Source organism: Aspergillus japonicus, assembly GCF_003184785.1.
Source record: "Aspergillus japonicus CBS 114.51 unplaced genomic scaffold BO86scaffold_94, whole genome shotgun sequence".
NCBI classification, from domain to species: Eukaryota; Fungi; Ascomycota; class Eurotiomycetes; order Eurotiales; family Aspergillaceae; genus Aspergillus; species Aspergillus japonicus.
In genome coordinates, this window is record NW_020291731.1 from 71,981 (window position 1) to 92,337 (window position 20,357).

The 20,357-nt window shown below is 57.9% G+C and overlaps 9 protein-coding genes across 9 annotated transcripts; 4 read left to right on the forward strand and 5 right to left on the reverse strand.

Annotated features, from left to right (window-relative positions):
• Positions 1–34: 34 nt before the first annotated feature.
• On the reverse strand, positions 35–1,129 carry BO86DRAFT_283247 (carbon-nitrogen hydrolase; the record flags this gene model as incomplete). Its single annotated transcript, XM_025667340.1, has 4 exons — positions 35–362; positions 413–480; positions 542–881; positions 939–1,129. Coding segments are annotated over 4 exons (927 nt in total), but the record flags the coding sequence as incomplete, so codon positions are not given.
• A 2,539-nt stretch (positions 1,130–3,668) lies between these two features.
• On the forward strand, positions 3,669–4,820 carry BO86DRAFT_383685 (uncharacterized protein; the record flags this gene model as incomplete). The annotated part of the gene is made up of 1 exon (XM_025670853.1): positions 3,669–4,820. The coding sequence occupies one exon, from the start codon at positions 3,669–3,671 to the stop codon at positions 4,818–4,820; it is 1,152 nt and encodes a 383-aa protein (XP_025522528.1).
• A 643-nt stretch (positions 4,821–5,463) lies between these two features.
• On the forward strand, positions 5,464–7,753 carry BO86DRAFT_413743 (acetyl-CoA synthetase-like protein; the record flags this gene model as incomplete). Its single annotated transcript, XM_025674774.1, has 7 exons — positions 5,464–5,499; positions 5,543–5,688; positions 5,736–5,802; positions 5,858–6,542; positions 6,614–6,654; positions 6,713–7,125; positions 7,390–7,753. The coding sequence occupies 7 exons, from the start codon at positions 5,464–5,466 to the stop codon at positions 7,751–7,753; spliced, it is 1,752 nt and encodes a 583-aa protein (XP_025522529.1).
• A 751-nt stretch (positions 7,754–8,504) lies between these two features.
• Positions 8,505–9,987, forward strand: BO86DRAFT_393310 (gelsolin family protein). The gene has a single exon (XM_025672985.1). It carries the CDS (start codon positions 8,626–8,628, stop codon positions 9,877–9,879), a length of 1,254 nt encoding a protein of 417 aa, XP_025522530.1. The 5' UTR covers positions 8,505–8,625; the 3' UTR covers positions 9,880–9,987.
• A 1,531-nt stretch (positions 9,988–11,518) lies between these two features.
• BO86DRAFT_443252 (uncharacterized protein) lies at positions 11,519–12,730 on the forward strand (the record flags this gene model as incomplete). The annotated part of the gene is made up of 2 exons (XM_025676348.1): positions 11,519–11,932; positions 12,020–12,730. Exons 1-2 carry the CDS (start codon positions 11,699–11,701, stop codon positions 12,728–12,730), a joined length of 945 nt encoding a protein of 314 aa, XP_025522531.1. The 5' UTR covers positions 11,519–11,698.
• Positions 12,731–12,813: 83 nt separating this feature from the next.
• Positions 12,814–14,003, reverse strand: BO86DRAFT_372441 (NAD(P)-dependent oxidoreductase). Its single transcript, XM_025670348.1, has 2 exons — positions 13,895–14,003; positions 12,814–13,754 (listed from the first exon to the last, which is right to left on the reverse strand). The coding sequence occupies exons 1-2, from the start codon at positions 13,940–13,942 to the stop codon at positions 12,873–12,875; spliced, it is 930 nt and encodes a 309-aa protein (XP_025522532.1). The 5' UTR covers positions 13,943–14,003; the 3' UTR covers positions 12,814–12,872.
• A 1,282-nt stretch (positions 14,004–15,285) lies between these two features.
• BO86DRAFT_393311 (uncharacterized protein) lies at positions 15,286–16,332 on the reverse strand. The gene has a single exon (XM_025672986.1). The coding sequence runs from the start codon at positions 16,121–16,123 to the stop codon at positions 15,494–15,496; it is 630 nt and encodes a 209-aa protein (XP_025522533.1). The 5' UTR covers positions 16,124–16,332; the 3' UTR covers positions 15,286–15,493.
• A 464-nt stretch (positions 16,333–16,796) lies between these two features.
• BO86DRAFT_393312 (MFS transporter) lies at positions 16,797–18,941 on the reverse strand. Its single transcript, XM_025672987.1, has one exon. The coding sequence runs from the start codon at positions 18,738–18,740 to the stop codon at positions 16,884–16,886; it is 1,857 nt and encodes a 618-aa protein (XP_025522534.1). The 5' UTR covers positions 18,741–18,941; the 3' UTR covers positions 16,797–16,883.
• Positions 18,942–19,289: 348 nt separating this feature from the next.
• On the reverse strand, positions 19,290–20,320 carry BO86DRAFT_325239 (uncharacterized protein; the record flags this gene model as incomplete). The annotated part of the gene is made up of 3 exons (XM_025668518.1): positions 19,290–19,390; positions 19,438–19,857; positions 19,921–20,320. Coding segments are annotated over 3 exons (921 nt in total), but the record flags the coding sequence as incomplete, so codon positions are not given.
• Positions 20,321–20,357: the final 37 nt, after the last annotated feature.

Here is a 20,357-nt window from a genome sequence, read left to right on the forward strand (position 1 = left end):
TAAACAGGATCCGGCCAAAGAAGGGCCCGCTCCGACGCGGCATTCCGTCGGGCAGACCCTCGATGATGTGCTTGAGGGCGCCGTAGCTGTACCAGTCGTTGACGCTGTACGCGACATCCTTCCACAGCGCGGTCGTGTTGTAGACGGCGGTGATGTAGGGCATGGCGTCGGTCGACTCCTTCGCGTTGGACAGCGACTCGTTGAGGGGAGAGCCCTCATGGCCGAAAATGGTTGCGGCCCCTGCGGTGGGCAGAATCATGGCGGGCGAACCGGCCGCGCCGGCTTGGTATCCGATCGCTGCGGCACGCCAGTACGCGTAGGGGGTGTCTCCGCCGTCGGTTTCGGGGACATCGTTGCCGAATCTGTGGGGATTAGTCGGTGTTCTTATAGCTTAGTCGAAGAAGATACGCACGGGAAGGAGGCAACGTGAAGGTTGGCGGGCTGGGCAGATCCGATGAAGTGCGACTCGGGATACACGTGCTGTTACGGCAGTTGTCAGTCTTGGAAGCTTTGATGCCAATCACCGGATTCAAGAACGTACCTCCCAGCATTGGAGCATGGAGACGGTCCCGAAGGGGAGCTTTTGCGCGCGGATCGTGTTGAGGAGTCCATCGGAATAGAGGGAGCGCTCTGTGCCCGAGGGCCGGAACTTCTCATGCTTCCAGATCGTTCCGGCCGAGCCGTTGGCGAAGGGACCAACTAGACTCTGGGTCATGAACAGCGATGCATTGGCCCTCTGGGCCCAACCCACCACCTCGTACATCTTGGTGTCGGCAAAGGCCTGCATGAGCGTGTTCCATTCCGGGCCGTCGGGCTCCATGGTCTGCGACACATACTGCTCAAAGTCTTTGGGGCCGTTGGGAGTGCGGAAGGCAGGGTAGCTGGAGGTCGTCCGGGGGGTTCAGCTGTGAGCTCTATATGTGCAGGATGAGACATACCCAGGGAAGTAGAGCTCCGGGAAGGCGATGAACTTGGTGCCCTCAGCCGCGGCTTGGTGGATCATCTCAACTGACTGAGTGATGATGGCGTTGAGATCGTAGTTCCACCAGGTCGATTGGTCGGAAAGGGCGTGATAGACAAATCCAACCGGGGGCTTGCGGACGGCAGCAACCTTGAAATTCTCAGGATCCCACTCAAAGCCAGTCGCAGGGTCACGCTTCATACGCGAGTCCGAGGCAAGGGGTGTGACAGCGGCGGCCTGAGCCGTGACGACGGCGGTGGCCAGGAGGGTAGCGACAGATGCCAGAAGCATTATTGTCAGACGGAGGGGTGTGAGAGGTGTGTGAGGTTGACGAGAACGAGTGCAGTAGAGCAGTCTTTATACTGATTTCAATCCATGGTGTATACCAGCCGCAACCTCGAAGTATACTCTTGTCTGAGAGTGATAAGACGCTGAAACCCAATTCGTAGCACTCTGTCTATGATTGAGTGGTAGAGGCTAGATATCAACCGATACCGGTGAATCATCCGGCTAGATGGGCACGCCCATCCCTGAGGAGCATGCTCTATCTCTGTCCTGAGGCAGTGTTGAAGAGGGCAAGCCCACGCCCCACGCGGTGTTTGGCTGCTGAAGTTGGAGAGAGGGCGGAGGATTGGAGACTCCAACCCAACACCCCGTGAATTCCCATAGCACATATTCACTTATCTTGCAACGAAGAGCAGACAGATAAGTTAGATATTAAAATTGTGAATGCTTCGTCTTCATCAATTAACCCTTGATGTGCATTATCTCTTACCAATCACCCTATCGAAGTACTGCGATGGGTAATAGCTGCCTCTCCTACAATCCATCTCAGCAGTAGGCTACCGACTTCAGAGACCTTGATCAGCAATTGTTGATTCTACGAATATCTAATAAGAGATAGGCCTGTCGGAATCTTGATGACTGGCCGGAAGCGAATGGGCCGACCATTCATCGCTCTAAAGCCTCAACAATGTTCCCCAAAAAGTATTCCTTCATTTGATGCTTGACCTCTTGATGTATGACAAAGACAATCACCTGCCTAGTGTCTGTCGAATGCCCAACGATTATGTCTGGGTCTAGATGCCGTAGACGATCAGCTCGATCAAATCAAGCCCACTGCCATTGACAGCTGCGTAGCAGAACATGAGTATCGTAAAGCAATTGTAGATGAAGGAAGAGCTCACGTGCGACGATAAGTAGCGACCCCCTGGACGTCTTCTTGACCTTGCAGCAGTCAGTCTCGCCTGCTCGAACTGCAGGGAACCGTGCAGACATACATCTCAGGCTACAGCACAAAGCTCATAATCAGCGAAACCCCCCCTCCCCACCCCCTACTTGGGGATAAGCTCGCCCATGGCTGCGCCAAAGGAAATCGCATCTGCGATAACCACGCCCCACCCTCGTCTCCTACCTGAGCTCCGGGGAAAGGAATTCCTGGAAAGAGTAGATTAAGGTACCGACGCGCCGGCTTTCGGCCGGAGTTGGAGTTCTCCAAATCTCCAAAGTTCTCTCCAACCTCTCCAGAATAGCTCGAGGGCTGATATTGGTTAATCTTGAATCTGACATTAATCAGGTATATACTAAACTCAATTGGGCTGATTCAACTGGATAACAGAGGGTCGCAGAACTGATCAGGTGGGCGGACAGACTATCTAGAGATAGCCGCATTGCGGGTGTATTGAGGTCGACTGATGTCGACTGATGTCCTTGATTGGAAACGCACAAGGAACCAAGCTAGAGCTGGTTTAATTTCAATTGTCAGCAACGGCGGAAATTCTTACTACAAGGTTATTTGTAGTTGCCTGGACCTGTGTACAGCAAGCTACTCGCGCCAATTTGCAATAAACCAATTTCCCTAGTCTTGGAGGGGCGGCCGCAGCGACGAGTACAAGCTGGGTCGGAAGGCGTGGGTGCGTGTTCCCAGTTCCCTTCTATATGTAGTTGGTGTACCCTACTACAACCGACGGTTCTTATTAGCTCTGAAGGTACCTAGTCACGGGTTACGGAGTAGATGGATTGGAATTACTTTAGGAAACAGACAGTTTGACCCTGGCCCTTACCCATACTCAGTCTATATGATATCAGCAGCATCTTGTCAGCTGAGGGAGCTGAGCGAGCTGGAGGAAGAGAAAGATGAGCTGGTAACTGCGGTCTGCCCGCAGGAGACTTGGAGAATGGCGGTTTCGTTGGTTGATGGAGCAGTGTGAATGTCGGCATTTACGTGTGAGGTTGGTGGTCGGAGAGCCTTGATCAAATATTCGAAAGAGCAATCATGAGGACAAGGGTGAAGGGGAAGGGGAAGGGAAAGGAGCGACGGGAGTACTATAGCAGCCTGCCATAAGGCTTGTCCTAGCAGTGAAGTGCTGTATTGTAGGAGGGCTCTTGGGTGGTGAATGTCGATCGCGAGCAGGTTCGGGCTGCCGGCCGTGGTCACGGTGCACCAGAGGCTCGTCATGATGAGGACGACTAGATCATCATGCTGAGGTAGGGCTGATGGGCGTTCCCCGGAATGATCACGCAGTGACGAGATGGACCAAATTTACCTGCTACCCCATACTCTTTCGTGTCAGGAAATAAGACTTCCGAAGCCAAGCATTAGTTTCTCAGTATACTTGTCTCTCCCCAAAGCTACCATCTTCTCGCGATGGAATCCACCGATAACACCACCACTCACCTCCTATGCCTCCCTCGGGAGGTATTCGACATGATCCTGGAGCTCCTCCCCCCTCCAGCCCTAGTGTGTCTCCTCCTAACATGCCGCGGTCTCTACCACCACGAAGTCTACAACGCCATCATCCGGAACCTCCGCCCCCAATTCAGACTCACCTCCGACATAGTGAACAACAACCAGAAGAGAGGCTACGATCGGCCCACGATCTACCGCAAGGCCCTCCTCCGCCAACTCCAAGACGACCGCTGGGCCTACTGCTTCGCATGCTTCAAGCTCCATCCGCGGCGCGAATTCGACGGCTACAGCTGCCACCACCGATGGGCCCCGATTCTCCCGCCCGCGACCAGCGCCATGTGCGCCGCGCAGGCGGGCATCGTCGACCTCTGCCCGTGCATCAGCCTCACCGCGCGCCACCAGATGCGGATCGCCCGCTACCTGGCGAAGGATGAGTCCCACCCCCAAGACAAGCGCCAGTATCCCGCCATCGACGCGGACCCCCGCTTCCGGGTCATCAAGACCGGGCCCAACACTCGCGGCCTCGTCCACAACTGCACCATCCCTCCCGGCAGGCAGGGGGACGTCCGCCCCCACAGCATGGTCCTCGTCCTCGACGGTCGACGCAACCTGATCGCGCACACGCGGTACTTGGCATCCCCCCGCCTGTGGGGCGTCGGGTGGTCCCTGTTTCCGTGCCCGCATTATGCTCTGCTGAGCTTTTCCTTCGATAGGTATGGACACTGGGATGTCAACCGCTGCCCTCTGTGTCGATCGCAGTGGCAACGAGAGTGCGGAAAGCCGTTGCGGGACGAGCGGTGGTTGGACTTCACCAGGGATCTGGGGGCTGCGCGGTGGCCGCCCGATGCGGCGTGGCAGGCGCAGCGTCGGGTGCGGAGCCGGGGTTGGTATAGGAAGATGTTCGAGGAAGACGCAAAAGGCGTGGATTGGGTGGAGGACGCGGATCTTGTGGACGATTCGCCTGGGGAAGACGGTGCAGGAGCCTCGGATGAGTGGGATATCCCATATGAAACGGAATCAGAGTTTTTCGGCGATGAAGAGGAGTCGGAGGAGTCGGAGGATTCGGAGGATTCAGAGGATTCAGACAACTCGGAAGATTCAGACGAGTCAGACTATTCGGATGACTCGGAGGATCTGGCGGATTCAGCTGATATGGACGATTCGGGATGATTTCCAAAGGTCTGGAGGCGTGAAGTGTCACACAATTCAGATGATCTGAACGATGCGATATGTTGTCCAAGACATTGAACCCGTTCTTCGACAATCTAGCAGCCCAGGGGTTGGCTCGGAGACCTGACTTGGTTGATTTTCGTGGCTGTTTAGGGAACTCATTTGCTTTACTGGCTGACACGCGTGTAGGGATAGCTTAGAGGCTGAGTATATCATAGCTGGAAGGAGAGATACAATACAGGCTCCTTCGTTTCTCATTAAGGCTACGCCTACATACCTGCTAGACTCGCTCTTTCGGCCTCTCTCAGAATCGTAGATTTAAGGTTGATGCCTCCGCCTTACGAAACCCTAACTATTAGCTCACCCTTACAAATCCTCCAGCCTACATCTTGTTTTGCGTTCTTGCCACCCCAGACACTTTCAGTTCGCTGTACGCATGATGTCACTGTACCACCTGCTACCTGCTTTCCTCCCACCAGGTCCTCTATCCTGATCACTGGTGGTACCAATCCTTAGATCATAGCACACATCACTCAAGACGCAAGAGATTCAATACACTTGATCAATGTATGCGAACTATTTAGCTCTCGAGTGCCCCTAAGAGCCGGCAGTCTCTTTCCCGCATTCGTATAGCGCCACAAAGATGTCTTCCGCCGACCGATACGGAAAACGCCTTGCAGTGAACTTACATCGACCAAACCGCTCGAAGCGATCCATCCAAGACAGCGGTGTACCAAGCCGTCACAGTGGATTCGAGCACCGAGACCCATGAAGTGACATATCGCAACCTCGCCAACATCGTCAACAGCCTCGCCAGGTGGCTGGACCAATGCACACCAGTGACAGAAGAGCACTCACAGACCATCGGGTGAGCTCCACATCCACACCGGCGATCACCTTCTAAGCCTCTATCAGATACCTTGCTGCCAGCGATGTGAGACACTTAGCAATCGTTTGTGCGGCTGTAAAGTCCGGGACGAAGGCAGGTGATAGCAGCAAAAGACCCGTACCTTTCTTATCTTCTGACAACACCGCAGGTTCTTCTGCTATCGTCCCGGAATACCGCCGCCGTACATAGTCACCTCCTGCGCGCAGTAAACAGCTCCCTCCTCGTCTACGATGAACCTTTCCATGACATTGCCCAGACCATTGCGCGGGAGGGACACATCCGGACCCGCGCGCTGCACCGTCCCTGCTCGAATGTCTCGACCACGGGAGCATCGGCAAAGATTACCCCTACGATGGCACCTGGGAGACCGCCGCAGACGATGCCTTTGCGGTACGAACTCCTGCCCGAACCCAAAGTATCTCACCACTCATCCCACAACCAGATCCTCCACACCACCGGCTCAACAGGGATGCCCAAGCCCGTGACAATCCCGCAGAGCGCCATCGCCGCAATTGACGCCCAGCACTTGGTTTCCTGCGTCACGGGACGACAGGCCCAACTGGAAGTCGTCGCCGAAGCGGCCACAGTCTTCCTGGGCTTTCCGCTCTGCCATGTGGCAGGGCTCGGGCTCGGCTGGTTTCTGCTGCTCGCGGGGCGCGCTCTGTTGCTGCCGGGGCCGGGCAAGCCTGTTAGCCGGCACATGGTGCGCGCGATTCTCCAGCTACGCCCATTCGATGCAGCCCTGCTGCCTCCGTCGGTGGTGGATGATATCGCGGAGGATGCACAACTGTTTGATGAGCTGGCTCGTTGTAAATATCTGATGTTCGGCGGCGGTGCGTGCCCCAAGCCCCCCCCCCTTCCATCCACGTTCTTGATGCGCTGACTCGAACTGACCGCTGAACAGGTTGCATCAAGCCCCAGACAGGGAAGATCCTCGCAGAACGAGTCCATCTCATAAATGACATAGGCACCACAGAGGCGGACTAGTAAGGGAACCACGCAGCGGAAGAAGACGATCCAGGCTTACCAGGAGGAAATCAATGCCCTGTATGAAGGCTCCCCAGCTGCGGTCACCGGTACGGAGATGTGCTTTGATTTTTCGTCTAAGGAGGCATTCGCTAGTTCTCTGGCGAGATTCGTCGCAAATTTGACGGATACTAATCACCTAAACCACGAAGATGACTTCTTTGAGGCCGGGATGATGTCGCAGCAAGTCGAGGTTCTGGTCACGAGCTTGCGACGCGCAATTCAAAGTCAGCCAGACTGCAAGTTGGACAATAGTCTCCTCAACGAAGACGCCGTATACTCGGCAGCCTCTGCGGACAAACTTGCATCCTTGCTATTCGATGAGGTCGATGGGTCTCAACGTACCCATTCTCAGGGCCGCATAGAGATACTGTCGGCGATGTTGGACAAGTACGCACGCTCACATTAACAGACTATCTTCGCTAACAAGGCGACAGATATACCGCATCCCTCCCAAGAAGAGCAACCAGCCATCCACCCCCTCGAAAAAATGGCCACGAACACATCCTCCTGACCGGAAGCACCGGCTTCGTAAACCCACAGAGCAACACCACAGACCTCCAAAGATCCACCATCTGACCGCAGACCTAACAGCGCAGAACCTCGGGGTGGAGAAGCAGACCTACACCGCGCTGACCGATTCCGTAACCACAGTTCTCCACTGCCAGTGGCCCGTCGACTTGAGGAGACGACGTCTTACTACCATTTCGTCAATCCGCACCCGGCCAAGTGGGGGCCTATTGCACCGAGCGTGATCGCTGAGCTGCAGCGGGAGTGCAGAATGACAAGCTTGTCTGACTGGGTGAGGAGGCTCGAGGATCATGCAGCCAGAGCCGCGAATTCCGGTAACCAAGCTTCATCGGGGGTGAAGCTGATCGGTTTTTACCAGTCGCTTCAGGGTCCGCCGCTGGAGTTGGAGACCGGTCATACTCAAGAGGTAATTCATCGTCTGGGAAGCATACCCCCTGTGAATGAGGAGTGGATGCGGGTATGGCTTGAGCAGTGGGCCTCTCACTAATTCATTCTTGATCAAGTGTAAAGCCATTAGACCACGCGCTTAATCGATTTCAGAGGCCACATTTTCCATGGTATGTTACAGTCTCGGTGGCCAGTGTTCGAAATCGAGGTAAAACTCCAGGCTTGCGAGCCCATATTCCAACTGTCGCAATTCTTCTTTCGACCTTTCAGGAAGCAGGCACTCACAGTTGTACCGGATGCCCATCCCGAGTCCCCTGACCTTCCTGGTCTAATCGGCGTGGAAGATCCTACTGCGTAGTATGTACAGTACATAGATCCAGGAACAGCAACTCTGACGCAGTCAAGCAAATACAACGACCACACAGTTCTACTATATCAGCCCAGCACTTGCTCAGTGTAGCACAACAACACCTCTATTACTTTGATTTGTGCTCATAATCTGGCGTCGCAAAGTTGATCCCCCGATTGAGAGATGGCAATCAATCTGGTAGTGCGGGGGCGGTACTTAGCCCTGAGTCGGTACGCCACCTACGCCCCTGAATTGAGACCGTGGCCGCCCGCATCACTTTTGTCTGGGAGGGCCAATCCCGCCCATCCATTATTTGGGGACGAACAAATAGGGCGTCCATTTCAGCCACAGCGATCCACCCAATCCTAAAAATAACCGCCCCGTAGACTGCCCAGTGGAACCTGAGGGACCCCGCCACATCACGTGCCCGCCTTATCGGCTATCGATAAATAACTTACCCCCTGGCTCAAGCAACAACCCCTCCACCTACACCGTCCACCACACAGCAACAGCCTACTACCCCTCCACACATAACACAAACCATATATACCACACAAATCAGACAACAACAACAACCTCCCAGCTCCTCAACACCACACAAATCCCCCAAACCCACCGCCAAAATGCCCCCCCACGCCGGCCTCATCCACCCCCACCAATACGACCTGAAAGACAGCAACGTCGAACTAATCAACAGCGCGCTGGACCACCAAGTAAAATACAACAGCGCGGCCACCGAGCCCGCCTGGCGCGCCATCGGCACAACCCCCGGCTTGTACATCTGGCGCATCGAGCACTTCGAAGTGGTCGCGTGGCCGCGGGACCGGTACGGCGAGTTCTACGACGGGGACAGCTACATCGTGCTGCACAGTGCGCGGGCCCCACAAGCCCAACAGACCGATCCCGAAGAAGAGCCCGCTCTGCTCCACGACATCTTCTTCTGGCTGGGCAGCCGCACCTCGCCGGACGAGGCCGGCACCGCCGCGTACAAGACCGTCGAGCTGGACGAGTACCTGCACGGGGCGGCGACGCAGCACCGCGAGGTGCAGGCGCATCCGTCCGGGGAGTTTGTGGGGTTGTTTCCCCGGATGTCCATCCGGCGGGGCGGGGTGCAGTCCGGGTTTCGGCATGTGGAGGACGCAGAGGAGAAAGGGGGGATGATGCTGCTGCGCGTGTTTAAGCATGCCGGGGCGGCGCGGCCGGGCTCGTTGATCGTGCATGAGGTGGAGCCGACGTGGCGGAGCTTGGACGATCGGGATGTCTTCGTGTTGGATGTCGGGGACAAGATCTGGGTGTGGCAGGGCCGCAGCTGCAGTCCCATGGAGAAGGGGAAGGCGGCGCAGGTGGTCCACGATCTGACGCAGGCGAAGCATGTCGATGTCGAGGTGCTGTCGCAGCTCGAGGCCCGCAGTAAGGTCGTCGTCGATATGCTGGGCGGGCGCGAGGTCGAGCAGCTCTCGTTTAGTGCGCCGCGGCCGATGGCGGAGAAGCGGAAGCGTGCGGCGGCTGAGGAGGAGGAGGAGGAGGGCGAAGGGGCGCGGGCGGGGACGGCGAGCTCCCCGCGCAAGCTGTTCAGGCTGAGCGATGCGGATGGCTCGTTTTCGTTTGATCTCGTCAAGGAGGGCAGTTCCATCGACAAGGCGGATCTGGATGGCAAGGATATCTTCCTCTTCGACGATGGGGATCGGCTGTGGGTGTGGCAGGGGCTGGAGGCGAGTGCCGCGGAGCGGGCGCTGTGGTTGCGCGTGGCCCAGTCGTATGTGCGCTGGCTGCAGGACAGTCCGGAGGGGTCGGAGGCGCATCTGATTCCTATTTCCAAGGTCGTGCAGGGCCATGAGAGTCCGGCGTTTATGCGGGCGATTGCTGCGGCGGCTTAGTACTGGGGGGATAGACTGTATATGCTGTATATTATCTGACCGAATCCTATCTCGGGATGTATAGAGCAGGTTGAAGCTATGGCTGGCATCGCGTAGCTCTCTCAAAACACATTATTTCCATATTTCCCAACCCTCAGTCCAGTAACTACATATATGAGGGGATAATGCAACTTCTTCCCCGGAAGAAATGTCCCATCCCTACGGAGTACTGTCAACCCCCACGCACCCGAATCCAAGCCCCAATCACATGATTGATATCCTCATACCTCACCTTTGCACCCCTCAATCAACCACCCCAACCAACCCTACAACCCATTCCTCACAGCCCCCAAACTGAACCCCGCATCCACCACCACCCCGGCCCCATTCACAAAGCTCGCCGCCGGGCTACACAAGAACACCGCCGTATCAGCCACCTCCATCTCCTGCGGCACCGCCACCCTCCCCAACGGACTCATCCGGGGGATCAACTGCTCCATAACCGGATACCGCCGCAGGGTCGCCTGCATCAAGGGTCAAGTCCAACATCCCGTAAACACTCCCAGGAAAAACCCTACTGCGGTTGATCGGCTGCCAGCTGCTGGGGTAATAGTATTCTCCACAGCCCTCCTCGTCCTTGGTTCTGGGTTTTTTAGAGGTGGCCTTTTTTTCCCATCACCTGTCCGACGACCCTGGTACTTCTGACTTCTGTGGAATGATCTTGGTCGTAGCCCAGGACATCGTCCGCGTTCGGCCCGGTGCGCCATGCACAGCTTGGTAAGGACCGTACGGATGGGGGGGTTTGTTGCCGAGGGGAGATGAATAAGGGCAACTCTGGGATGAGCAGACGGTTTGACCCCTCAGATCAATTATTACAGACAATGAACTGATACTGAGTACTTATTGTTTGCTTCCATTTAAGTGTATCGAATGAGATGCGTTGGTTGTTTGTAAGTGGCTGCAGATGTGTCTGGTCTGATGATCTCGGCGATCCGACGCTAAAAAGGCAATCGAGCCCTATGTTCGACGGAGCTGCGGAGTATCCAGGAATTGTCGGTTTACCTCTGTCGTAACCCCTCTTCTTGCAAGGTAACAGACGGCATGAGGGACTTCAAACACAATTCTATTCCAGTTGGACACCGTCAATCTCAGAGGTCAATAATAAGCACCAACAAGCTTCAACCAGCGCGACCGTCATTCCACCGATCCGCGCGGCCCTCACTTAGGGCTAAAGCCAAGGCTAAGGATCGGCCCTCCGCATGACTCGTCTTAGACCGGGATACGAGGCTGGCTGCGCGATGTGATGTGCCTGCTGATGCTACCCTTCAACTCACTTTCTGTATGCAGATATTCAATAATCCCCAATAGATCGACAGGGGCGGCCTTCCATCTCAAGTTCGTACCGTACAGGCCAGCCCGCTCATTCCAACATTCTTGGGACCTCCCCTCCTACGCAGCACATTCCGTCGCCTTCGGCTAGAATTGCTCTCATAACTCCTTTTCTACCTGCGAGCGCCACTGACTCGGTGCAGACTGCACCCCTAGTCAGCTGAACCGCCCAGCCAATTCCGCCACAGGGCGCCGCGCGGTGGGTTCGCTCGTATCGGCGGGCGAAAGAAGCAATATGATGGAGATCTTGACGGGGGCTGCCTGAGGGCTGGATCTGACTGGGCAATTTAGGGTTGCATGACCTGCCAAGTTGTCATACCCATAGCCAGCTCGCTGGCTGGGGATATAAGTCCAGCTCCTCTGCTGCTGCTGCTGCTGCTGCTGCTGCTGCTGCACCCTAACCAATCCAACCAACCCGGCTAGCCCAGCCAGTCCAACCAGTCCAACCACCATGCACATCCCATGGACCTCACTGCTCACCGCAGCAACCCTACTCACGCCTCGCGTGCAGGGCACCCGCACCGGCCCCAGCTCCAGCCCCAGCCCTAGCCCCCGACCCAAGAACACCACGCAATACAGCATCCAAGAGCTGTGGGCCCTGGAAAAGACCTTCTGGGATAACTTCCTCTACCCGGCCAACCTGGAGCAAACCAAAGCCATCAACTCGACGCTCTTCGCGCCTGACGTACGTCGCCAGACCCCTTACCCCCAGCCCACCCCCAAACCACCCCTATATTCCCCGACTAACATTTGGCACCCCCCCCCCCAAAAGATCCAAGGCCGCGTCGACATAACACGGGTTTTCAACGGCTCCACCCTGAACACAGAATACCTGTTCGGGCTCTTCAGCGACCCCACGCACCTCAGCCTGGTCGGCGTGCCGATCGCGTACAGCATCACGCAATTCACGGCGGCGGCGAACACGAACCTCGCCTCGGCGACGACGGTGGTAACCTTCAACGCGACCTCCTTCGGCAACCTGCTGCTCCCGGTCACCATCGACACGTGGATCATGTGGAACGCCGCGGGCCAGATCGAGCAGTACGACGCGACGTTCCGGTGGTTCGGGTTTCTGGTCGATACGCTGGTCGGGGCGCTGGCGCAGCAGATCAACGGCACGACCGCCGCCGCCACGGCGTATCTGACGCAGCTGCTGGCGGACCAGATCTGCGCGACGCACGACGCGTACTGCACGGGGGCGAACCAGCAGTACGCCGATCGGGATGCGTGCTACGCGTTCCTGACGCAGAGCATCCCGCTCGGCAAGGACTACGAGCTCGGCCGCAATACCCTGCTGTGTCGCGAGGTGCACGAGCACATGGTGCAGTACGATCCGGCCGTGCACTGTCCGCACATCGGGCCGACGGGCGGCGCGTACTGCGTCGATGATCAGTCGTACAGCCAGAAGGTGCTCCAGCAGTATTTCCGGACGTCGTGGCTGATTCCCGAGGTGGGCGGGGCGGGGCAGGATGTTTGGTTGTGATTGTTACCTAAATTCAGTAGGGTACTAGGATAAACAATTTCACGCTGGGTTAGAGTTATCCCTAATGCCACTGGCACTGGCACCCGCACCGCACCGCACCGCCCCGCAGTAAGAGTACAATATACAAAAAAAAAAAAAACAATCAATTGTCAAACCCCAACCCGGCCTCCTTCCGCACCGCCCCATACACCGCCGCAATATCGCCCTTCTCCCCCTTCTCCCGCTTGACCTCCTGCAAATACCCATCCGTCACCTCGACACTGCGCAACCGCATGCCCGCGGCAGCCGCCAGACTGCCCGCATGCCGCAGATCCTTGCGGGCGAGGTCCACCGCGAACAGCGGCTCCGCGCGCCGGCAGTAATCCCCGGAGACCATGCGGTCGGCGTACGCCGCGAACGGACCCGGGAACATGCGATGGATAAACTCCTGGTAGACGTCGGCCCCGAGCCCGGATTTCTCGGCCGCCACCAGCCCCTCGGCCAGACTCTCGACCGTGTTCAAGATGAAGGTGTTGCCCAGGACCTTGAGCGTCGTGGCCCGCCCCACGTCCGCGCCGGGCATCGGCACCACGGCCTTCGCGACGACCCCCTCCAGGAACGGGGCGATGCGGTCGATGGCCCCCGGCGGGCCGGCCGGGACCACCACCAGCTGGCCGGCGTCGGCCGCGGCGGGGGCGCCGAACACCGGGCACGCGACGAAGCGGGCCCCCCGGTCGGTGAGGGTGCCGGCGACGCGCCGCGAGGTGTCCGGGTGGACGGTGGAGCAGTCGACCAGGATTTTGGCGCTCAGGTCGAGGTCCGCGGCGGAGGTGAGCGTGTCGATGATCGCGTCCAGGGCGGCGTCGTCGCCGACGCAGATGAAGATGATGGTCGCCGCCGAGACGGCGGCGGGGAGGCCGGTCGCCACGCTCGCCCGGTCGGCGGGCAGCGTCGCGGCGAAGGACTCGGCGCGCGCGGCGGTGCGGTTGTACAGGGTGATCGGGCTGGTTTGCGGGCCTTTGGTGGCGATGTTGCGGGACATGCCCTGGTCTTTTGTTAGTTGTGTTGGTGGGGAGGGAGGGAGGGGAACCGTTTGGGAACGTGATGTGAGGGGAGAGGGTTTGTTTAAAGAGGTGAGGGGCACAGGGGCAGGGAGGCAGGGAGGCAGCAAGGCAGAGAACTTACGCGGCCGATGTTACCCAGGCCGATCCAGGCGATGCGTTCGTTGGCCATTTTGGTTCAGGGTTAAGCTGAGGCGAGGTAAAGGAAAGGGGAGATGCAGACGCAATGCAGATAGATGCAATGACAGGAATTGTTGTTGATGAGGGGCAGCGGGCATTTAAATTGCGGGGAAGATCCGGCAAACCGGGCATCCTCGGATGCCAGATTTGAGTGCGCCCCGTCGATCTGCCCGGTTTGCGGGTATCCGAGAGTGTAAATTCTTAGCCGACGTCACTCCGATTCTCTCCTTTAGTCCCCCCTACAGCAAGTCAACGTCAACGCCATGAGGGCAATTGGCAATTGAAGAGGAATTCGGTCTTCGCACTGCACTGAAGCCGAAGTGCCCGGTGGGATTGAATGATCAAAGAAGGATGGACAACACACTGAGTCAAAATACAGGTCCGTCAGATTGGACGACAACAAGCAACTGACAATAGTCCAGCTTGCATAACTGAACACCAGCACCAAGAACAATCCTTATTCAAGTTGGCCCAGCAGTCCCTCAGATGTACTCAGGCCCTGGGCATCAACCAAGAATGACAGCCTCAATTCAAGACATCCTCCTCAACCCAATCATCTCCAAAATCCGCTCATGCGCCACAACCCTCCCATCCTTCCTCAGCAACCGCATCGCAAGCGCCTCCGCCCTCTCGCGCATGTTCTCGCCCGCCTCCCCATCCAGCACCCGCAGCATCGCCTTCTCCACCTGCTCCCCGGCAACCCTACCGCCGGCCCACTTCCCCCTTCCCCTTCCCCTAACCCCAACCCCAACCCCAACCCCCAAATCCTCCACGCGCTGCGCATACTCATAGTCCGCGAGGTCCATCGGGAGCACGATCTGCGGGATCCCCGCTCTGTCACGCGTCAGCACACTCCCACCATCGTTCTACAGTACTTTTGACCAAAGAAGGACGGAAGAAACCTAGGGGAACACATACCTGACCGCCTCCCCAAACACCCGGGCCTCCCCCCGATGCACCACACACCCCACAGTCCCACTCGCCAGCAGGGCCGTTGTCTCCGCCGGCAGCCGGCCGTAGATGCGCAGCCGGTGGCGCGGGGTGACCGTCGCTTTCAGTCGGAGAACCGTCGCCTCCATCAGCCCGTCCGAGCAGGAGTGAACCCCAGAGTGGGTCGGTTCGGGCTTCATCAGCCACAGCACCTGCGCCAGCGGCTGGGCGGCCAGCACCGCGGCGATGGCCGTGGCGAACGCGATCTGCTCGCGCGCCGGGTAGCGGGTCTCGGGGCCGAGCGTGATGAGCACGGTGGGCCGCTGGCGGAGCCAGAGGGCTAGGTCCGGGTGGGTTTTGCCGATCGGGCGGAGGGGGAGGGTGATGGGGCCGCAGTGGATGACTCCAGACGAACCTGGGATGGGGTCGTAGGTGCGGTGGGTCGGGAGGAGGAGGAGCGGACGCGCGTCGCCGGGTTGGGGGTGGGAGGCCCGGGGGTCAGGGATGGGGATGGGGCCGGTGAGACCTCTGGCGCGCCGCGCGGTTTGGATCTGCTGGAGGTGCGGGGAGTGGCTGGTTCCCAGGCGGAGGAGGAGGCCTAGGGTGAGGTTTTTCAGGGAGAGGAATCTGGGTCCGAGGCTATAGTTTGATCAGTGGCCTTGGTGGAGTAGACGCAACGAAAGGGAACGTACACTGACATCCTGCCCGGCGACGGCGGCAGAGACTCGTGCGCCAACCCGGACCCCACCAGCACATGCCGCCACTTCAGAGTGCGGCAGACATCCACCCCGGGGGCTAGGGTCGCGTCGACCACGATCACCAGCGGGAAGATATCCGCCACGATGATCCCGATGTGGTTGTAGAGCGTGACGTACTCGGGCCCCGTCCAGGGGATGCGCGACTGCGGCAGCAGCTGCGTGTATGTTCGGAGGGTATCCGCACAGCTGCTGTGGCCGTGGAATGCGTTCTGCTGGACGAACCCGTTCTTGTCGGAGGCCTCGCGCTTGGACGGCCCCGGGAGGCTGTGGAAGGTTGCCTCGTGGTGGGTCGTGCGGTCGTGGTTCAGTTGCTTGATGGACGGGGCCAGCTCGGCGAAGGAGGCGAGGTGCACGCGGAGGTTGTGGCTGTGGGCGAGGAACTCGTGCGCGATCGCGAGGGTCTGGTTCGCTGGGTCTGGTTCACTGTTGGTGACGAGGAGGATGTTGAATGGTGGCGTGGTTGGAGACCGGTTTGAGGTAGGCATCGTGGGCTTTTGTTGGTGGTGTTGGATGCGAGGATTGGTGGATGAAAGAAGGAGGCGAGAAGATGAGAAGATGAGAAGATGAGAAGATGAGAAGATGAGAAGATGAGAAAATGAGAAGATGAGAAGATCAGAAGATGAGAAGATGAAGAATAGAGAGCCAGCGAAGCTTTATAGCACCATCCGGAACAGATCGAGGAGGCTTTCTTATACATGGCCTGCGAAGTAGAAAGAGTCTTCATTCACTGAATTCACAAGATCTTTCCTCTGGTGAATTGGCGCCTAACAGATATCAACAGAATGCTTCGGCTGAGTGATGATGCACAACATGTTTGCACGTTTGCAGGACCGACATACTCGATTCTAGGGACTGAGAGATCGGAAGTGTAACGATTATCATTAAGTCTATCTATGCTTTTGTCTAGGTATCAACAAACGTCAAAAATATCTATATGCCGTAGCCTCGAGGGCCGAATAATGCAACGCCTGCTATGCAAGTAGTGTAGATGCAGTAGGGGAGCAACCGCCATTTCGTTCGGTGTGGTGAACTCTGTTGCGCTAGGGGTTGATGGGTGGATTGTGAAGACCGCCAGCCAAGAGATAGCCCTAGATGGCCCTATACAACGGCAGCAATATCAGCCCTCCACTTCCAGAGTCGATCCTGTCGAGCAGCCATCCCATGGTGTGGATTGGTGCTGTATCGGCTCGCGGACTCAGTCCAGACAGCCAAGAGACATCACAAAGAGATCGTCTCGCTTCGTCCTCAATTCTTCCCCGGCCGCCCACTGATCGAGTTACAAGTATTGACCCGATCGATGTCGTACGGATTCTCCTCATACGTGACCGTCCGCGCCAACGACCGCGTCGACTTGCGCGAAGTCCGCGACGCCCGCGACGCCCGCCGCTCGATGGCCGCCCGCGATGGAATCGTCGACAGCCGATCACTATCACTGTCGCTGTCGCTGTCGACCGCCACACTATCATCCGCACCAGCCACAGCAGCCACCGGACTGCCTTTCTCCACATCCAGCTTCTCCTTCTCCTGGGGACCAACAGCCGCCTGCTTCTGCTGTTGCTGCTGCTGCGCAGCGGCCAATTTCTGCATGAACGCTTCCGCCTGCGCCGCGTACGGACAATGCTTGCGGATGCGCGCGCCATACAGATAGAAGACGATCGGGAACGGAATGCACGCAAGCGCCAGGAAGGCCGGGATGGAGGAGGCCCAGTGGATGCCCAGGTTCTCGTACATGTAGGTGGTGAAGAGCGGGAAGGCGAAGCCGAAGAGCGAGCGGAGGGCGGAGTTGGCGGCCAGCACCGAGGCGGCGAAGATGGTGTAGGCGTCGATCAGGTAGTTGAAGACACTCAAAAACACCAGCACCAGGCCGAAGCCGAAGGGAGCGCCCGCCGCGACCGAGGCCATCCAGTGGATGGACGGGTAGTTGGTCCAGGCGAACCAGAACAGGCCCACCGGTAGCGCGATGCCGCCGATGATGCTGGGGGGGAGCCGCACCTCGGGCGCCAGCCGTGTCCCCGCGGGGGCCTCGCGGCAGCGCCGCGCATACTTCATGTTGTCCGGGAAGGTGTAGGCGACCCCGAATACCATACCGACGAGGATTCCGAGGAAGGCGAGGCCGCCGATCCCCTCGCTCCAGCCGCGCGACTCCTGGAAGACAATCGGGTAGGCGGCGAAGAGCATGTACAGCGTCCCGTAGATGATGGCCATGTAGATGCAGAACAGGAGGACGATCGGTTCCTTGAAGAGGAGGATCCACGGCCGTGACAGCGCCGTCTTCAGCGTCTGCGACAGCGACACCGGCCCGCGCTCGATGTCCAGCTTGCTGCGGTAGACCTGCCCGGTCAGCTCCGACAGCTTGGCCGCCCGCTGGCGCAAAAGCACCGGCGCATAGGTCTCCGGCAACAGGAAGACGAGCGACAGCCACACCACTCCCGAGAAGATGGCCATAAAACCCTCAACCCAGCGCCAGCCTGCCCCGGCGCCTAGGAACCCACCGATCACGGGTCCGATCGTCGGGCCGCACAGCGGTGCCGCTGCGAACAAGCTGATGGCGATGCCGCGTTTCGAGGCCGGAAACATGTCCGCAATCGTGCCGCCGGAATTGCCGAAGGGGGAGGAGCCGAAGAAGCCCGCGAAGAACCGCAGGATAACGAGCGTCTGAATGTTCTGGGCGCCCGCCGCACCGGCGTTGAAGGCGGTCAGGATGGCAAAGGTGATGGTGAAGACGTTGCGGCGGCCAAAGACCTCGCTCATGGGCGCCCACAGCAAGGGCCCAAAGGCGAATCCCAGCACAAACAGGGAGATTCCTAGGATGGCGATTTCTTCCTCACACTGAAACTCCTGCACCACTTGACCCATCCCGCCCGAGTACACCGAGGAGACAAGGGCCACCGTTAGCGTGACGAAGGAGACTTGCACCGTGTACAGCCATTTGGTCCTGTCCTTGAAGTTCATCGGATTGCGGGGATCATTGGGGATCCACGTCACCGCGTAGGGCGACTCCTCCGTGCCGGCGCCGTCATAGGGGTAATCGACGATCTCTGGCGTGACCACCTTCTGGTCGAAGACGAGCTGCCAGTACGGGATTTTCGAGCTCGTGCCCATCGTGGCTAAATCGGAGGGTGGCGAGAGCAGCGGAAAAGAGGTTTAGCTCGAGGTTCGTCTCTTAAGGATGTATCAGGCCGTAAAAGTTCACCAGCATCCTTCCACCTCGTCAGCCTGAGTGATGTCGAAGCAACAAGAGGATCAAAGCTTGAGAAAAACAAGAAACTCCAATTGAAATGAATAATGCAGCAGATATTTGAGGGTGGAACCTGACACAATCGATTTCAAATTCATGCTGTTTCGGCACCGCTTATCCGGTTAGCAGACAGGCACCGGCCAATCAGCGCCGAGGGGGCTGAAAACGTGCCGAGGTAAAATCTCCGCATACGGACTAGTGCGTGTCGCTTATCTTCAGGCGGTTTCTTTTTGCCGGTCGGCTTTCTTGCCTCATTTGCTGCTACGCTACTCGGTACAGTACAGTACATGCAAAGTTAGCATGCATGACGCAGGCAGTTCGTATTGATAAGTACTGCATATCGATGCACTGACACTATGCGCTACAACTCAGAATCCCGACCACTCTATCAACCAGAGCTCGGTGGTCATGAATCATACTGTCCGCGTGAAGATCACGGCTTTCGGATAGTTCTTCTGCTCCTCCTGCGACTTCTCCACGGTCATCAGAAGACAAGTGGTCCGAATATGTAGTTCTAGGCCGGTCAGCAAATACGTCAATTCTCCCACGAAAGTGACCTACCCTCAATGTCCAGCTCATATGTAATCCCCTGCTCCTCGTCGCGGTGGACCAGCAACGGCATCTGCTGGTCGAGATATCGCCTTCCCCGAACTCGTGCTCTGATCCCGACATTGCGACTTGGATCAACCCAAAGCATACTCGCATCGTCACGATCTTTTGCAGAAGCCCTGTCGGGTGGATCACTGCCCTGGGCATGGGTCTGATCCCGGTCCCGATCCCATCCTTCCCGTTCCTTGAGCCAATTCCGGAACACTCGAACCACCCCATCCTCGACCGTGTGGGCGCTCAGCAAGAGATCGCTTCCCGGTATCACTTTCACCACATTGACCACCACGCACAACTGGGAGAAGTCCTCAACTTCTTCCAGGTTGATGAGACGCGTCACCGTCCTGTCGTCCGGATCGTGATCTAGCTCCTCATCTACCAACGGGTCAGTTCATCATGCCTGCACAACCTTCTTCTAAAACCAGGAGGACTACCTACCAGTGCCATAAGACCCCCATCGCGTTGCTGGGGATGTACCATCCTCCGGTGTTCGCTCCGGGCGAAACCGCGAATACACCGAACCGAGTCGGCCGAGGCGCTCTGCGGTGTCTACATTCTCGTACAACGAGCCCTTCCCATCGAACTGGCTGCTCAGGTCGTCCGTGCCGATGTACGTGCAGAAGACATGGGGCTCGATGAGTTTCGAGCTGGGGTGGAAGCATTCGAGGATAAGTTTGTATTCCGGCAGGGAGGCGGCGATGCGGAGCCGGTAGTGCAGGATGCGGAGGATCAAGGCATGGAAACGGTGGCAGACTGATGTCCAGGGGAGAAGAGAGCGGGTCGAGAAGCTGGAGAGAATTTGCACGAGGACCTGGATCGGTCGGTGAATGGATGGATGGTGATTAGCGAGGTAGAGTGGGGTGGGGAGGGGAGGG

What these genes read in the sequence shown, in the direction of transcription:
- BO86DRAFT_393310 (XM_025672985.1), top strand. Translation starts at nt 8,626, where the DNA reads ATGCCCCCCCACGCCGGCCTCATCCACCCCCACCAATACGACCTGAAA.
- BO86DRAFT_372441 (XM_025670348.1), bottom strand. Translation starts at nt 13,942, where the DNA reads ATGGCCAACGAACGCATCGCCTGGATCGGCCTGGGTAACATCGGCCGC. An exon ending in GCCTGGGTAACATCGGCCGC is followed by an intron (nt 13,755 to 13,894) that starts GTAAGTTCTCTG and finishes ACAAAAGACCAG; the next exon opens with GGCATGTCCCGCAACATCGC.
- BO86DRAFT_393311 (XM_025672986.1), bottom strand. Translation starts at nt 16,123, where the DNA reads ATGCCTACCTCAAACCGGTCTCCAACCACGCCACCATTCAACATCCTC.
- BO86DRAFT_393312 (XM_025672987.1), bottom strand. Translation starts at nt 18,740, where the DNA reads ATGGGCACGAGCTCGAAAATCCCGTACTGGCAGCTCGTCTTCGACCAG.